Consider the following 17,653-nt stretch of genomic DNA (forward strand, 5'->3'; position numbering starts at 1 on the left):
TTTCTGTACATTCACTTTCCTTTACTTTGTGCCCTGTTCCATGGAAGTATCTGTTCCATTTTATAATTATCATCCATTTTTAAGAGCTGGAGATGTGAAAGTCCCAATTAGACTCAACTTCTTCAAAAGAGAATAGAGCACAATGACGTGAAGATAACAAGGAAGAAACACAGCTTATAATTTGTTTTTTCAAAATAAAGTTGCAGTTTGTTTTGACAAAAAAAATCTGATGCCTGAAACTCTTTCTCTAGCAAAAGTTTCTCCTTCACTAGTTTCCTGCCCCAGCTCTAAAAAAGCAGGCGAGTTGGAGTTGGCTGGCTTGAAACAGCAGTTCTCTGGGAAAGCGAGTAGCAAGCTTGGTAGTTTATCCGAGTGAACCAAATAGCTGCACAAGCTTGTCCAGAGACAGTGTCATGAGGCCACTGTTTTTCATAGTCACAAAAGGGCCACCCTGCAGCCAACACAGCATGATGACAAGGAGCTTGGCTGGCAGCACTGCAGGAGAACAGGTTCTTTTTCCCATCATTTCCAATGACACTGAGTGCAAATTAAACTCCGGAGTGAGCCTTTACCTGCACCTTGCATTGTTTTGCAAGAAGGGGTGACAGATGCACCCCACCCCACTCCATCTAGATCCTCTGTGCCAGATCTCTGTAGATCAAGGGTAGAGCCTGGAGTCTGGGTTCCCAAAAGATGGGACTTGTGCATCTTATGTGTGTTGGCCATCTGCCAGGGAGCTGTCCTCTCCAGTGACTCCCAAGGGAGCTGCTCAGGAAGTCACAGCACAGGCATACGGATCAATGTACTCACAGTGAAAGGGCTTTAAGTCACAAAACACAATGGAAAGTCATCATCAGTAATATTGATGGTGTCTTGGAGTTCATTTACGTGATAAAGAACATATTAGTTAGAATGTTAGAAGTTAAGGTAGTGTTTCTCTGCGGTCTGCACCACCTCAAGGAGCTCACAGAAGAACAGGATGAGCCTTGTGATGGAAATACAGGTAGGGAACCATGGGTGCACATAGATGACACACACAGAGAGTGCACCTAACCTCGGATTTGGGTTGGAGGCAATGTTTAAGCAAAGTCCTTAAGTCTGAATAGGAATTACCTAGTCATTTATCCATCCATCCATCCATCCATCCATCCATCCATCCACCCACCCACCTACCCATCCATCCATCTATCCATCACCTACTCACCTACCCAGCCATTGATTCACCCACCCACCCATCCATCCATAATATTTGAGTGACAAGTCCTCTGAATGAATGAGAGGTATGACTGGGGAGAAGGAGTCAGAAGAGCTGTTCAAGCCAAGGAAGTATATGTCAAAGAGCAAGAAAGAGTTCCTTGGAGTGGTAAAGACATTCCTCAGACACAGCGGGAGGCATCAATGCAGGAGGCAGTGATGAGAACTGGAGTCAGGGAAGGTTTAGTAAGGGCCCAGTGCTAGCCCTGCTAATGGGGAAACTTTTGGAGACTGAAAGCCAAACTGCAACCACAAACCCACTTACTTATCACAAAGCCAACACTGCAATTAAACCTGAATACTGAAATTTTAGTCTAGAGAAAACTCATACATTGACATCTTTTGTCTTAAAAGAAAACAATATAATTCATGCCATAAGTTCGGTACCACTGCCCTTGCCTGTTACCTTAAATGATGGGACAAAATTATGAGGTGACTGGAAGTCACTGAGAGACTGAAGCTGGACAGTGACATTTTGCATTGTAAGAAGGCTCAGAGCGCAGAATAGATAACAGATTGGGGAGCGAGTGAGATGGAATAAAGAGAACATTTAGGAGCGAACTGCAGGATGTATATGGATGGAAAATAATGCTGCCGCACACCAAAAGGCTGAAGGCGTGGAGTGCCTCGAGAGAGGCTCAAGCAGGACAGGAATCAGTAGGACGGGACCTGGCAAATTTTGCAGTTGACTGAAGGAGTACGGCTCTCAGCTTTTTGCCTCAGTGGATCTTTCCAAATTAGGCATAGATGCCATTCTTACAGTTTTATTTTCTCTGTTAAAGAAGTTGCAAGAGTCTAATTTTTCTGGATTTTTTTTTTTCTTTTCTCCAAATGCCTTCAGGGCAGGTTTGGCTGACTTGAGTTGTGGGGATCGAACCACAGCAAGCTGAGCCTGACTGCTTTGTTGAAGCAGCGACTTAAAGAACTGAGCTAAGGGGCAGGCCCCCAAGAGTCTAACTTTTCTGGCTGACAATAAGTCAGAGCTTTAAAGAGGGATCTCTGGGAGGGGAGAGTAATACAGAGGAGCGTTACCAAGAAGTGAAAGAGCTGAAAAAGGGTTTGTGGGAAGTCGGAGGGCCTAAAGAAGAGGAGATAGCACACATAGCGGCTTCCACCTCTCCCCACAATTGTATTATTGTTTTCTCCAGAAGAGTTCAGGTGTCCAGGTGAGGGAGCAAGAAGGCAAACAGCTGCTGATCTAGGGTTAGCACACTGCAGAAAGACAAGAGGGCTCCGGACTGAAAGCTGATAGAAGACTCCAGAGGGAAAACCACGGGGCAGGCTTCATATCGTGTCTGTTTTTGCAGACAAATAGGAGCCGGAGGAGAGATAAAGTAAGAGGTCTACTGTGACGTAAGTAGGCCCTGTGAGGGAAGAATAGAAAGCCAGAGAGCAAAACAGCCGGCAGTAGCCGGGCACTTGGAGAGCAAGAGCTGTCAGTCACCTGCTTTTTTCTTTCTGCAGGCTGCATATAAAACCCCCTTCTTCCTTTTCCTCCAAAAGGTCCTGCAGTGGGCTTACATTTTTCTGAACTCTGATCATCAGCGGAGAGGGAGCTGTGGCCTAAGTGCGTTTTGCAGCCCTCTGGGTGTACTGGGCCGGAGATAGCACAGAGGAGGGTTCTGTGACTGTACCTGGCTCTTCTAATACATCTGGGTTTGATGCCTGCCGTTTACCTTTATCCTTTTTATTTTGGTTTGTTTGGTTTCTGAGTGGTGGGGATGGAATGCAGGGAGCACCAGTGAGCCATCTCCTCACCCCACTTTTTTGAGTCAGGGAGTCCCCAAGTTGCCCAGGCTGGCTTCAAACTTGTGATCCTTCTGCCTCAGCTTCCTAGTAGCTGGGACTGTAGGCAAGCACCACCTCCCACAGCCTGGCTTTTCTTTTCTTTTTGTTTGTTTTGTTACCAGGGTATGCTGTCCTACTGAGCTACACCTCTAGCCCTGCTCTCATTTTTATTTGGAGATGGGAAGTGGGCTCGGGGGCTGTATATTGGGACAGAGGATGAGAGAATTATAGATACCAGCACTAAACAGTGCAAGACGGTTGGCCACATTTTGTCTCTTCATTTCAATTTTCAAACAGAGAAGCCCTTTTCAGTAGCAGCCAAAAGACACAGTGTTTGCATAAATGAGCATGATGTCATGTAGAAAGTATTTGAATATTTTTCATAATTATTTTTTGCCTTAGGAACTCTGCTCATGAAGTGTAAAGTAGCATCAGCACACATAGCGGGGCCTGGGAAAACTTCTACTTTCCTGCAGGTAGATTAATGAGAGAAGAGAAGCAGCACAGAAGGAAGAGTCACATTCTGCTGTTTTGCTCATTAGCAAGAGAAATTAACCAGGAAAAGAATTTATGTCTCGGAGATGAAAGAGACATATGCAAAGCGGTACACTCTGCAGAGATCTCCAAGTGTGGGTTTTCTATTCTCCTCCTTAACAGGACAACTTGTCATGAATATATTCAGTGTCAATTAAAACATTAATAAGGATGTTTGAAAAATTCTGCACATAAATTAAAACTGGACATGTAAATACTTTTACTAAAATGGGACTAGCTGCCCACTCTCTACATTTTCAGTAGATGGTCACATTCTAGAAATCAGATTAAGCAGAAAAATAAACATAATTCTATAGCTTAACTTTACCCCTAAAGGGTGATGGTCTAGGACATTCCCCAAAAGCTATTCCTAAAGCTGGAACTTTCAAAGTCAGAAAACGACGAGAAACCGGATGAGTCCAGGTGACACCAGGTACGAGGTACTCAGAATCAGAAGGCTCCTACGCTCCGCCATTCCTCTTTCACTATGGCATTTTCAAAGCTTTCGTTCCTGTCAAGTACAGAGCCCTGCTCATGGCTCCTTCCCTTTTCTTCCATCAGTTCTACTGTGAGTGTTTCTCCTGCTCTCTGCTTGTTGTTTCCTCTTTTGAAAAGTCAAAGTTATTCCTTCCAACTTCCCTTTCACTTGTCATTTTAGAAAGTTACCCACCATGCTGACCATTGCAACTAACTCGGGCATTCAACTTAAATCATTGCTTAATGAAATAGCTGGGTCTGTAAGTGAGTGAGATGGTTTTATGTGGTCTTTGGGATTCTAAAACTGCTTTCAGGAATGGCAGCATCTGTGGACAAAGTTTAATGGCCTCTGACCTCAGTTCTCAGACTCCCCTCTTTTCTATCCACACCCACACTCTTGATGATGTCATCCAGTTCCATAGTGTTAAATATCCCACCACAGGGGTGACTCCCCAAGTTATGTATGGGGTCCAGGCTTCTCTGGACTCTAAGCTTTAGATCTGATCCTGGGCATGACTAATAGGCAACTCAAACTCAGCAAGTCCAAACTGAGCTCCCAGAATTCCTCTCCAGATCTGCCACGCCTAGGGGCATCTCCAGCTCAGCCAGTGGTGACCCCATTCTTCCAGGTGCCCAAGCTACAAGCACCCTCTCTTCTTTCTCCTACACTGCGCTCAACCTGTCCTGTTGCCTATTAGTCATCCAAGTGGAGCTACTGAGAAGGGAGTCAGATCTGTAAGGTTAGAGTTCAGAGAAGTCTGGACCATGTACACACAATTTAGGAGTCCTCAGGGTACAGATGCTATTTAAAACTATGAAGTTGGATGAACTCATCAAGAGAGTGGGTGTGGATGAAAAGAGGAAGGCCTGAGAACTGAGGTCAGAGCGAATTAAATTTTGTGCCCCATTACTCTTGGCTTTTTATAGAAAAGAGATTCAGAATCCAACCATTTTCACCATTTCCACTGCCCTCTCTGTCCACACACCATCAGATCTAGCATGAATTATTGCAACAGCATTCTAACAGGTCCTTCCCTCACACTCCCTCCCTCTTTGGTATTTGCTTAAAGTACAAGTCAGAGTAATCCTATTAAAGGTAGAGCATATCATTTCTCTGCCTAAAACCTCAGGGGCTTCCACCACTCAGAGTAAAAACCAATGACATGATGAGTAAGCCCAGACTAATGAACGGTCCAGGTTACTTTGAGAGTGAACAAGGATGCTGAAATATTCAACTTTAACTGCTCTGGGGATAAACATGGGCCATCCTGGGACACCTACTTTTGAGGCATCTCCTGATTTCTATGTCCCCCAGTCCTATCTCAGGTCTCCCATGCTTTGCTGTGTGGTGGCCTCTCAGCTTCAGTTCCAGTTCCATGCGGTCCTGAAGGCCCCAGGCAAAGTTACTCAGGGACTCTGCTCCTCATGTATCTACACAGCTGACCATGTCTTTCCTTCCCACAAGACCTTATCCAAAAGTCTTAGGCTTCTCCTGAGAACTGCCTCTACACCTTACCCCCATCCACGTTCTAGACCCTTTCCTTGATACCTGAATATTTAATATATTTTACTTATTTAGCATCTTAAATGTTTTGAAATAAACACAAGGGCAGATAAACCTCTCTCTGAGTTGTAGACTCAGTAATCAGAAGTGACAGATTTTCTACTGTCCATTGTGATTGACCTTCCTTATCTTCCAGAACATTCTACGCCCTCAGACCTCCACTGGGGCTCCTAGGGTTCTCCACTCCTCGCACCTCTCCATGTGCCCAGCTCTACCTGCCTTCTGGGTGCCTGTCCCTTCTGCTCTTCTCCGCTAGGCCTTGATTTTTCAATCAGTCGTTACAATCATGCAGTATTTTGCAATCTGATTTTTCAAAGTTTCCAGACTACACATAGAACAAATGCAAAGCGAACGCATGCTAAATAAGCTTTTAAAAAATAAGCAAGGGTCATTTGTTTTAATGAAAAAAGAAATCGATCCTTTGAAATAAATAAAAGCATTTATTGAGTGAATATCTGGGTTTCTTCTCATTTTTACGCAGTTTCTTCAAATAATTTTAACCAATGGCGACTCTATAGATTTTCTTTAAACTAAAGTCATAATCAGGAGACATGCTGTCAGAAATTGCTCATTCCATGCCTAAAGGAAGACATGGCCCTAGGGTATGTGCAATCAAATTAAACAAATATATATATATATATATATATATATATATATAGTTTTATTTTCAAGTAAATTCAGCAAAATTATAGCTGAGAATATGCCTCAGGATGACACATTAATACACTAGATGACTAGCTTAGAAAAACTACTTACTAGCTAGATTAAAAAGTATTTATTCCCCTCCCCCGAAAAAAACAAGACAGCCCTAAAGCATGCTAAATGGTACTGAACAACTGTATATGCATTCCCATCTATCTTATTTTAAATGATCTTCAGTAACGCTAAGTTCAAACAGTCACTTGTTCTATTTGCTGTGACTTTTTATTCAATGTTAAAAAAAAACCCACCAAACTACTTTATCAGGAAAAGTGCATGCAATTATATTACATATTGCAAATTTTCCATTAAACTGTCAGTCATAGACAACTCCTAACAATCACGCCAGCAATTTGGTTTAGTGTTTTTGCTTTCTCTGCTCTATTTTGAAGTGATAACGAAGCTTAATTGTACCAATCCCTTCAAGGAGAGCTGACCCTCAGTCTGGAGCAGGCTAGCTTATCATTTATTCGACTGGATTCCCAGTCTCCATTTTTTGTCTGTACATGGAGTTAGTGTTGATACTGTACCGCCGAGGCTCTAGTGAGGCGGTGGAATGCGGTCCACTTAACAGAGGCCCTGGGTCTCGGGGAGGCTCGGGGGACACTCAGTAGGCGACAGTCATGACTTAGGACCACCCTGGCCAAGAGCAGCCGGGAGGAGATTCCAGCACTCGAAGACAGCGAGTATCTAACAATGAGAAGTGCTCAGCAAGGAGTACTACTGCATTGTTTCATGTTTAAAAAAAATTCTAAATATAGCTTAACAGATCAATGTAGATACAAGAAAAAAACTTGATTAAATCATTTGCTGTTTCCTGCATGCTGGCACCATGCTGATTTATCACCAGGTAATAACCGAAGCTACTCTCACTCAGTTGGTTGCAAGGATTTTGAAAGAAGGGAACATATATAGCTTTTATATCTTTTATGCTCAGCACAAAGAATTTCAGCTTAATGTGTATAATGAAGTAGCTCTGGACTAGAAGTTAAGCAGTACAGATTTTAGCTGAGCAACTGTAGACAGGCCCCTTACTTTCCTTAGACTTCGGAGTACTCAGGAGTAATATTCTTTTGCTTTGGTGACATTTAGATTCCTTTTCAAGTGCTCTGATTCTGAGAAACACTAGCAAAACAGATTTGGATCGACTAGTAAACACTATAAAACTGACTTTTTTTTTTTTTTTTTTTTAATTTTTTTAATCTCTTTAAGACAAGATCTCGCTATGCAGCTCAGGCTAGCCTTGAGCTCACTTTGTAGCCCAGGGTGGTCTTGAACTTGCAATAAAACTCCTGCCTCATAGAACAAGCTTGGCAAAGCACAGGGACCACGGTTCATTCCCCAGCACCACATGCCAGCCCACCCCGCCCCCTGGTGGGCTGAGCTGGCCACACACACACACACACACACACACACACACACACACACACACACAATAAATGTAAAAATAAATAAATAAATAAATAATTTAAAAAAACCCAAAAACTCCTGCCTCAGCCTTCCAAGTGCTGGGATTACAGACATGTGCTACCAAGCCTGGCATTAGAACTGATTTTTTCTTGATGTATGTTATTAATATCCAATTCATCTTTCCATGGCTACACTTTGCAGGAAACGTAACCCTTAATAGTCAATATTGTTCACTCATGAAAATTTGCTATGTACTCAAAGTGCTTGTGGCCCATGCTATCAAACAAATCCTTCAATCCACTTTAATAACAGCCTCATACTGGTATTTTCTGCCCCCTGCCCGAGAACAGAGATTTCTAATATGCTTGGTTCGTGGTTATATCCTTGGTACCTGGGATGGGATCTGATACATAATGGCTCAAAAATTATTTGAATGAATGGGTAAATAAACATTCTTTAAGATTGTTTGCTAGTTACCCCACATCATCACTTATCCTGACTGCTAACTCAGCATTCCCATGTTAACTGGAATTTCGGAGTCTCATCTGCTGCCTAAGTCTTATTCATTTCTCCCTCTGCCATTTAAGGATCTTCTCCTACTCAATCCCTGTTTATAACATCATCCCTCCATCCCTCCCTCCATCCATCCATTCAGTTATAGATTTATTGACAGCCCATTTGAGCCAAATAACATGGTAAAGCCTGGGGATACAGCAGTAATCACCAGACACAACCTTACCCTTTTGAACAATCCCATCTCTTCAAGAGTTGCTCAGGGACCCAGCCAATCCCTGGTTTTTTGGCTTTCCTAACCTCTGTCCCTGACTTGACAGCCCTTGCTTGGAATGCTGTAGATATCATGCCCTGGAAAAGAACTCTGCGGTTTGGTTGGTTGCTAGCCAACATGCAGAGCCAGTGGTTCTCCCTTCCCCGGAGACACTGTCCGCATCACCGGACACGAGCTTTGGGTCACTGAGCAGATGTTGCTTCCTGAGTGGTCCACGAGGCCGGACTGTGTGGGGTCTACAGCAGCTTGCTGTGTCTGCCCTGCTGGCTGCGCTTTCTGTTCTTGGAGGTGAGCTGAGGGTGTATCTTTGCGTCCACAGAGAGTGCAATTAATCCATCACCTTTAGCTTCAAGGTTATTATTATCTACACTTCCCCTCCAAAATAGACTACTAAGCCTCCAACCCACAGAGGATCTTGAAATCAACCCCTGCAGAGTGCCAGGCCTTTCTGTGCCTTGGGCCAGGGCTTTGGGAGAACTTGCTGGCTGTGCTCTGTGGATCTGTAGGGTCCGAAAGAGGGCACCTGGGAGTTGGCCATGGTCCAGTAAGTTGGACAACAACACTGCTTATTTCTCCCCCTTGGGGTACATGGTGAGTAACAAGTCCATGTGTATGTTTATAAACTTCCAACTTTGTTAAATCTGGTTGCTACAGTTCGAATGTGTCCTCTAATAGTTCATGTGTTGGCTGGTTAGGATGACGCACGCCTGTGATCTCAGCACTTGGGAAGCTGAGGCAGGAGGATCGCCATGAGTTCCAGGCCAGCTTGAGCTAATAGTGAGCCCTTGCCTCAAACAAACAAAAGATCAAAACAAAACAAAAACTAAAAACTCAGGTGCCGTGAACATCCCCGAATGGATCTGTGTGGGGGTGACGGCTTTGGGAAGATGAAGGGGGCGTTAATACTGTACAGATCATGGAAAAGAGCCCAAGCGGTGGGGTCGTGCTGTTGCTCAGGTGGCATGCTTGCTTCTGGAGGACACAGCAGCGTGGTCCTCACCGTACGCGGAGCAGATCCCGGCTCCACGCTCTTGGGCTTCCCAGCCTCCAGAACCATGAGCCAAGCAAAGTTCCTTATAAGTCACTCAGGCTCTGGTTTTGTGCTACAGCAACAGAAAACAGACGAAGACACCAGCCAGTGTTTCCAGCCTAACCGACAACTGCACTCTTTAATCAGGGGTGACTGGTGACAGATATCTAAGAAGACAGTGTCTCAGAAGAAGCCTGCTTAGCAGATACGTTCTCATCTTCAACCTGTACCTAAATAAGCTGTAGCAAATGGCTTTGGAAGGGCGAGGCAGGAGGAAGGCAGGCACAGAGCTCCCTGACAGCAGTTCTAGGGGACCCATCAAGGAGGGAGAACTGAGTTTCGTGGAACAAATACTGGACTCCGAGTCCAAATCCCAGGGGCTTAGTCCTTGCATTGTCACAGAGCTCACCATATGTTGTTGGATAAATCACCTTTGCTCTGAGACCCTGTTTAAGGTACAACCATGCATGCCTTGGTCTTTGAAGCTGGTGGTCACTTTAGGAAGTCTGGGTAGCAGGTTCTGTTTTGGTTTAAAAAGTGCTCTTCGGGGTGAGTGGTGTAGCTCAGTGCGTAAAGCACTTAAGTGCCTGGCATGGGCAAGGTGTGATTCCACACTCTGATTCAGAGGTGGAAGAAGAGTTCCCAAACCTGTCTGTCTTCTGAAGGAAGGACATTCTATAATAATGCTCTAGGGGGAACTGAGTTGTGCTTGATGTGATGTGAAGTTCAGTTTCTGTTTGCTTGGAATTTGATGTAAGCACTGATGACAGCAAGTAGTTCAAAGACAGATTTTTGCTTTCACTGTAGGTTAGATAAGTGTTACTTCATTGTTGCTAATTAATTTCTCGACTGCTGTAATAAATTCAATGTGATTCTTGCTAAGCGGACATAGCTGCCATCTGCTTACTGAAACACTGCCTCGTCACTGCACAGGACCGGTAGCGACGAGATGTAGGGAGCAGACAGGACTCCGCGAATCAATTCCCAAGCCCTGTGTGAGTTCGAGCCACATGTGCACGTCAGCACCATGTTGTACACATAGGAAAGCAATGACACTACCTTGCCTGTCTCTTTCCCATCCTGGTATCTTTAAAAATGTCCATCACAACAGAGGACAAATAAGCTTGTGATTTTAAGCAGACTTTAGGGACCAGGGTGCCAGCAGCACTGTTTCCAGTGGTCTCTTCGGGGTGCAGAGACCATGCAGCTGACTTGTGGCCAAATCCCTATGAGGCAGTGGAGTGGGAAGAAGCTTCCAGGCCAATCTGCTCCTCAGATCCTTGGGTGAGCACTGTCCCCACCAACCCGCAGAGAGACCCAGTAGTACTGAGGGCAGTGCACACAGCAGGGACCCTACAGCTGCTTATTAAATGCATAAACGACTGTCAGCGGGGTGCGTCTTTGTGTCTGTCAACATCCTATTGTGTGCTCCATGTATCCCCATTCTCTCAACCTCAGTACCATTGACATTTTGAGCAGATAATGCTTTATCGGGGCTAGGGGAGGAAGTGCTGTCTTGTGCATAGTCTGAGGCTTACCAGCATCCCAGGCTTCTCCCTAGCCAAGGGTGTCTTTCTCTATTCCGAAATGTCTCCAGACCTTGCCAAATGTCTCAGTGTCTCATGGTAGAAGGATGTGACACCACCCTTTGTTAGGAACCACGTCATCTACACATTCATGATCTGCCCTAGAATCAGAAAGATAATACTGTCCGGATTTTTTGGTCTGAATTGACATTTCCTGATCCACCTATTGTAGGTATTGCAGTCTCTTTAATCTGCTTTTAATCATGATTTCTCATATATCTGGGAGGACCTTTGTAGGTACCACTTCCCAAGTTAAAAAGACTTGTTTCCCATAAGGGGGAAAGAAAACATTAAACAAAGAGAAAACATTCCATATAGAAAATGCACCAATAGCCAAGGAGGCTGTTTTGCAGATTGAGTTTGAGTTGGTCTTAGACACAGGATGGAACCACGTTCCTAAGCTGGAACTCATGTACCTGTGACCCCCAAAGGAATCTTTTTGTCTTTAAAGAAAAGAACTTACCTTCATTTGTTAAGCACTTCTGGAATTTTAATGGTAAAACTCTAGTGTCACACAAAAGTATTCTTCTGACAAACTTTTTTTTTTTTTTTGTCTGTTGGCTTTGTTTTTATTTACTTCCTATTTCTGTCAACGGTATCAGGAAGATACTAGCATGGGTTCTAGAAACACGCTGTCTCAGTAACTTCACGCTCATAGACACAATGAATAGTGCTGTTAACAGAAAAATCCAGTAGGCTTTGGACTCTCCAAAGCTGAAGGATGATGCATGTCTCGTCTTTCTCAAAGTGAAAAAAAAAAAAAAAATCTTAGAATCCTAGAATTCTGACTTAATCCCAGCCAGTGGGCAATCTGCTTGAAAATGACTACACGTCCATGGCTAAGGGTGAGGAATAATTTACGACAAATAAAGCTCATGAAAAATTCTAATTTCCTTCATGTTGCTACAAGTATAGCTTCATGCTTTAAAAAAAAATGTGGGCTGGTAACATTTTTCTGCCTCACTTTCCTTACAGTGCAGAGTGAAGCAGATGTTCTTACCTCGCCTCCAGAGCATGGGAAAGGGCTGGAGTATCTCGAGGTGCAGGGAGCTCCCTTCTTGACCACATCATCTTCTAGGCCAAAGGCAGCTGAGCAGTTAGTTGCGAAGTACTTGTAAGGCTTCCAGGTCTTTCCAAAGTCCTGGGACCGGTCCAGCACCATGGCTGCTGGCCTGGGAGACTTGAACACCATAATTAGGTGAGTGAAGTAGAATTCAGCTTCCAGGTCTAGCTGGATCTTTTCTCTGTGCACATCCTCTGCAGACTGCCACCATGTGCGGGGAAACCTGAAGGATGAGTCTGCCATGGCAGATGGCAGGTGAGCCAGGTGAGGGTGGGCAGCATTGCACTTGTCGCACTTGGGCTGCCGGCAAGTGCGGTCGGCATTCTCGCTGTAGAAGCAGTAGAGTTCAGTGCCGTTCTGACCGCAGGTGCTGTCTGCCGAGAGTTTTCTCCCTAGGGCCAAATTTCCCATGCGAGGGTTGCAGGCTTTTTCACAGCGTGAACTCGCTCCAGCTACTCCGCTCAGTCCTAGAGAGGGGAAAACAAATGTCATCCCTCACGGCCAACTCCATGGGGCGAGGAAGCTCTTCTGTCCACCTGGTTCACCTGCACCAGGCAAAGTATCTGCGAAGAGCTTCCGACTTTCCATAACAGGGCCATTTTAGCATGCTTCACCGTGAACACTGTTCTGCATTCATGGTGCATTTGTGAATACTGAGAGTCTGTATTTTATTTCTTCTGTTTGGATGTAAAATCCGCATAAGAAGACAAGAAATCATCCCAGGTAAAGGGTGAGGGAGAGGAGATACACATAGTGAGGTGGAGAATGTTGGCATAATATTTTTAAGTATTTTGCTTTATATATGCTATTTTTGAAATGGTTTTGAAGTTCATCAACAATGCTTAAAAATACCTAATTTAATTCTTCAAACACAAGTGGAACCTTTATATTTGGTCATCTAACATGTTTATGATAAGAATGTGTTCAGTAGGACATGTAGAATTCTATTATCTTTATGTTTTTAAGGCAGTGAAGAGACGAGGTCTTTAGGAAAAGTTGTATGAGATATTTAGTAAATATACAGTAGGACCTGCTTTAGGGAGGCAAAGCTAACTTGCAATATTCACTTGTAATATTAAGTAAATGTACTAAGAAGAATCCACCTGTGAACTACTACAGGATGGAAAGCTTATTTCACGTGCTCCCTGCCTCTTGCGGTGTCTGCCCAGGACAGGCTGTACAGTTCTTACCTGTTTGCTTAACAGGAGGATGCTTATAGCCTGGCAGCTGTTGTTTAACACTGCCTTTAGCCACTATCTGTGAACCAAAACATCTTTTTTTTTTTTTTTTTTTAAATGTATTTAGTACAGGATCTACACGGTCTCACTACACAGATCGGACTCATAGTGATTTTCCTGTTTTTAGCCTCCCAGGCGCTGGGATTAGGGGCATGTGACACCACGCCCAGTCTCAGTAGCCATCTCAGTGATGGCCTGAGGGTAGGGCCTGGACAGCAAGCTAGGGATAGGACCATGTCCCTGAGCCTGCCTAAGTGAGCGCTTTAGTCCACTGAACTATATGGCTGGGCCCAAAACACCTTCTTGAAGAAATACATTCTTGCTCCCTAACTGAGGTTCAAGGGGCCTAATGTTTCAGAATCGCTTAAGATGATAAACATTGTCCAGGTGTTAGCTTTCTGACTACCTCTAATAATCCTTTAAGTAGGACTTGTCATTTACATTAGGAATATCTTGAGCAAAACCACCTATTTTTAAAAGCCAAAACAGGAGAAAAGGAAACCAAACCCCCAAATGAATGGGGCTAATTGAATGTTGCTGCTTAATTTTGCTCTGTGCAGGGGGAGCAGATCTGAGCTGCTACCGCTGTGGTTTGCAGGAAGACAGATGACAAGTTTGGCGCTTCACATTGACTGACACCGTTGTGCAATCAAAGCACAGGCCTTCCTTGGGCATTATTTCTTACACGTCAGGGAAAGTGTGCTGGATTCTATTTGCCATTGTTCTGATTACTGGGGCAACATTTGCTTGTAGCCAGAATCACACAAACACACACAGTGTGCTATGACTCACCTGTAAAGCATTTCAGGGAAAATCATATACTGCCTGTACAAGTATTTTTGACTTGAAACACTTGCCTTGTAATATTTATTTACAGACTCCTGATTGCCTTATTTTTTTAACCATAAAATGGTTTGAAAAGGGGAAAGTTTATTAAAGTTCATTTTCCTACTGGAGGCTCATGCATTAATGCACTAAAGATATATAAGTAGGGAGAATTAAAGCATACTCTCAGACTCTTCACAGATCTTGGGCGAAATACTGAGACGTTAGAAACTACTCCTGAACGTGTAAGCCTGGACATTGTTTGCTAATAATAACCAGTGAGCAAAGTACTTGGCCCTAAAGAAGTGTTTGTCCAAGCATAGCAAAGATGCTCTTCCAAGTCGGATGCTTTGGGATGCAGACTGATGCCTGGATCTTCCTGAGGGAGAGCGGAAGAAACCGAAGGGGGAGACGCCAGCCGACCTCTACGCACTCGCCCCTTTCAGAGGAGTCGAGGTCGTCTGAGCGGCGCGGTGCCCTCGCTTTCTTTCCCCTTTGCCCACGCAGCTGCCCTTATTACTAACTGGAAACCAGGTGACTCGCACCGGGGAGAGCGAGGGGCAGAGGGCTCCTGAATTTAGCAACAGCGTTCTGGAAACCGGTGGCCCCGGGCAGTCCAAAAAGCCAGGGCGGGAGAGCGGGGAGTCGGCATCAGACAACGCCTCCGCTGCTGGTCCAGTTACCAGGATCCGGCGCGGACCCGCCTCCGACCTCCCGCAGAGCCCGGCCAGGGTACCATCCCCCGGGCGGCCAGCCAGCTCGGCGCAAGGCGGTGGCCACCGCCTGCCGCTGGGCCCCAAGCCCCGCTGCGTTCCGGCCACTGCCCGGGAAGGCTCGCTCCCCCCAGGTGGCCCTACCTGGCGCCCCGGTGCCCGCGCGGGGCGGGGAGGTCGGCGAGCTTGGCGATCGCCCTCCGGGAGCCGCCGCACCGGCCCACGCACGCCTGGGGTCGCCGGCCATCCCTTTCTGTCGCCCCTCAGGCCATGAAATGCCGGGGACGGCGATCCGGGTCCTTTGTTCCCTCACCAAAGGGAAAGGCAGTTTTGCAACAAGCCTCGGCGAGGTAGAAGCCCTGGCCGCGTCCCCGGCGGATGCCCCGGGGATGTCGGGTTAGCCGAGGGCAAGTGCATCTCAGCTGTGTTAGAAACCCATAGGATTAAAAGTGCGCAGCCCGGGGGAGCGAGGGGAACATGGCCCCTCGCTCCATGGCCCGGACCCCTCTCTGCCTCCCTGCACCCGCTCCCGGAGCCGGCCGAGAGCGGCTGGGGGAGTCCGCGCGTCCCCACCCACCTGCAGCCACCGCCGAGCAGCCCCAGAGCAGCAGGATCCGTGCGCAGCCCCCCATGGTCGGAGGCGCCTGGCCGGCCGGGCTCCAATCAGCGGTCACTGGGCGCCGGGGCCGCGCAGGGCTGAGGGGTGACGATCGCGCGCCCTCCTGGCGGAGCTGGGGCACCTCGGGGGCGGCGGGAGCCCAGGGACCATAGCCGGTCTGCCGCGCTCCCCGCCGAGCGGCCCTGGGGCTCCTGCGCCCTCCGCCGCCGCCGCCGGCCTGGGTGAGACCTTTCACTGAACGGCCGCCGCCGCCTCCGGGGCGTCCTCCTCCTCCTCCGCGCGCGCCGCCTCCTCCTCCGGCCGCAGCGCCGCGGTCCGCTCCTTCCCCTTGGGCAGCGCCCCGGGATGCATTTTATTGCACCGACTCCGCGGCGCTCGGGTGCCAGCCCTCCTCCGCTCCACCTCCACCCCTTCCTCCATCCGCCCCCCGCCCTTGACAGCCGGGGGTGCAGCCCGCCAGGCCGGGTCGCCGCCGCCCGGGGAGGGGTCCCCACGCCCCCCGCCACGCCCCAGCCCGCCCTCCGGGCCCTCCCCTCCCCGCCCCGCTCCCGCCGGTGAAAGCCCCCACGCCACCCCAAATGATACCCCTCCCCGCTCCGGCTCACCCGGCGTCCCGCACCCCTCCTGCGCACCCTGAGTCTCCCTGCGTGACCCTCCTGGTGCCCTCAGCACCCACAGGCCTCCCGGGGGAAGTAGTCTCCCACCTTCTCCCAGAACATTCCTGAGAGCGGTTGACTCCCTGTTGGTCAGGTCAGGGCACGCCAAGGGGCTTAAAAAACCGCGAAACAGGCTAGCGCCTACTTTCCACATCTCCCAGCAAAACAAGCTGCTTCCTCCTGCCACCCCTTCGCCCCAGTCCCGAGATCCGGGGCGCGGAACTCTCAGTTCAGCCTGGGGCACTGGCCCCAGCACAAGCTGACGCCTGAGATCCTCTCCCCTGCCCCTGGGGATGCGGTGCATCCCGGCTGCAGGGACTGTGCGCTGCCCGAGGCTGTGCCCGCCTTGTTGTGAAAGATGTCCTCGTATCAGAAGAGGACGAGCTCGGTTCGGCAAGGGTTAGGGAGTAGTGAAGCGCTCTAGGGTCCTTCCTCGCAGCCCCACTCTGTGGAGTACGACGTACTGTGAAACAAGGTTATGAAATAATCTAGGGGGAACGATCTTGTACCAACCACCAGCAGTTAATTGTAGATAGAATCGCTCAGGCTGGTGTTTATGGAAGGAGATTAAATAACACTTGTGTCTAGAACTTTTGCACATTCAGTGAAAATTTAATTCTGCTTAGACATCCAGGGAAATTGGCAAAAGTTAAATCAAAGTCAATTTTGTGTTGCAAGGTTCATTTTGTACCTTTGAATATTTTCCAGAAAAGTAACTACACTACAGATATGGTCCAGTTACAGTCTGTGTTCCAGACAGGGAAAATTCAGAGCTTTGGGGCAATGTAGATGTGATTTATAATGACCTAGCCGGTGACATGTAAGAAGTTTATGTTTCCCAGGAGAAACTGGGTGGAGGTCAGCATAATCTATTTGGAAGACATTAAAAATTATTCTTTTGGCCAGGACTGGAAAGTGACAAATGGTATGAGACAGTGGTGTGTATAATATTCACATTAGAAAACATCCTTTGGGTATTCAGCTATTGGCAATATCAGGGCTTTCTTCATTTCTTATGCATATGCTGCTGCTGGAGTCATTGAAGTACCTAACTGTTCTTTGTATCAAATGAGTGATAGGAAGTTATGATAATCTAAAGCTCTTAGCACAAATGTTCACTTAATAGCGGAGAGCAAGAGTGAGAGTGAGAGCAAGAGTGAGAGCGAGAGCAAGAGCGACTACTAACTTCTGAGTGTACTATATTTAGGCAAAACTAATGCATTTCTCATTACCTATTTTGAAAAGCACTTGCCATTTGCACCAATACTACACTTTCTTGATGGCTCTGTAACTCGTTCTTATAGTATTTCCTTTAACAAGACAGTAAATTAATGGTAGAGTAGTCTATACAAAATCTTCTTCTTCTTCTTCTTCTTCTTCTTCTTCTTCTTCTTCTTCTTCTTCTTCTTC

At 46.8% G+C, this 17,653-nt stretch overlaps 1 protein-coding gene across 1 annotated transcript in view; it reads right to left on the reverse strand.

Moving 5' to 3' along the window:
* The window catches only part of Ntn4 (netrin 4), a 113,713-nt gene extending 97,737 nt beyond the window's left edge, over nt 1-15,976 (reverse strand). The window contains exons 1-2 of the mRNA XM_004623799.2: nt 15,546-15,976; nt 12,130-12,659 (exon numbers count right to left, since the gene is read on the reverse strand). Coding sequence (XP_004623856.1) covers nt 12,130-12,659; nt 15,546-15,600 — 585 coding nt within the window. The 5' untranslated portion in view covers nt 15,601-15,976. The remainder of the gene's footprint in view (nt 1-12,129; nt 12,660-15,545) is intronic.
* Nucleotides 15,977-17,653: the final 1,677 nt, after the last annotated feature.

The sequence above is a fragment of the Octodon degus genome, unplaced genomic scaffold (genome assembly GCF_000260255.1).
Source record: "Octodon degus isolate 3935 unplaced genomic scaffold, OctDeg1.0 scaffold00004, whole genome shotgun sequence".
In the NCBI taxonomy this organism is placed as follows: domain Eukaryota; kingdom Metazoa; phylum Chordata; class Mammalia; order Rodentia; family Octodontidae; genus Octodon; species Octodon degus.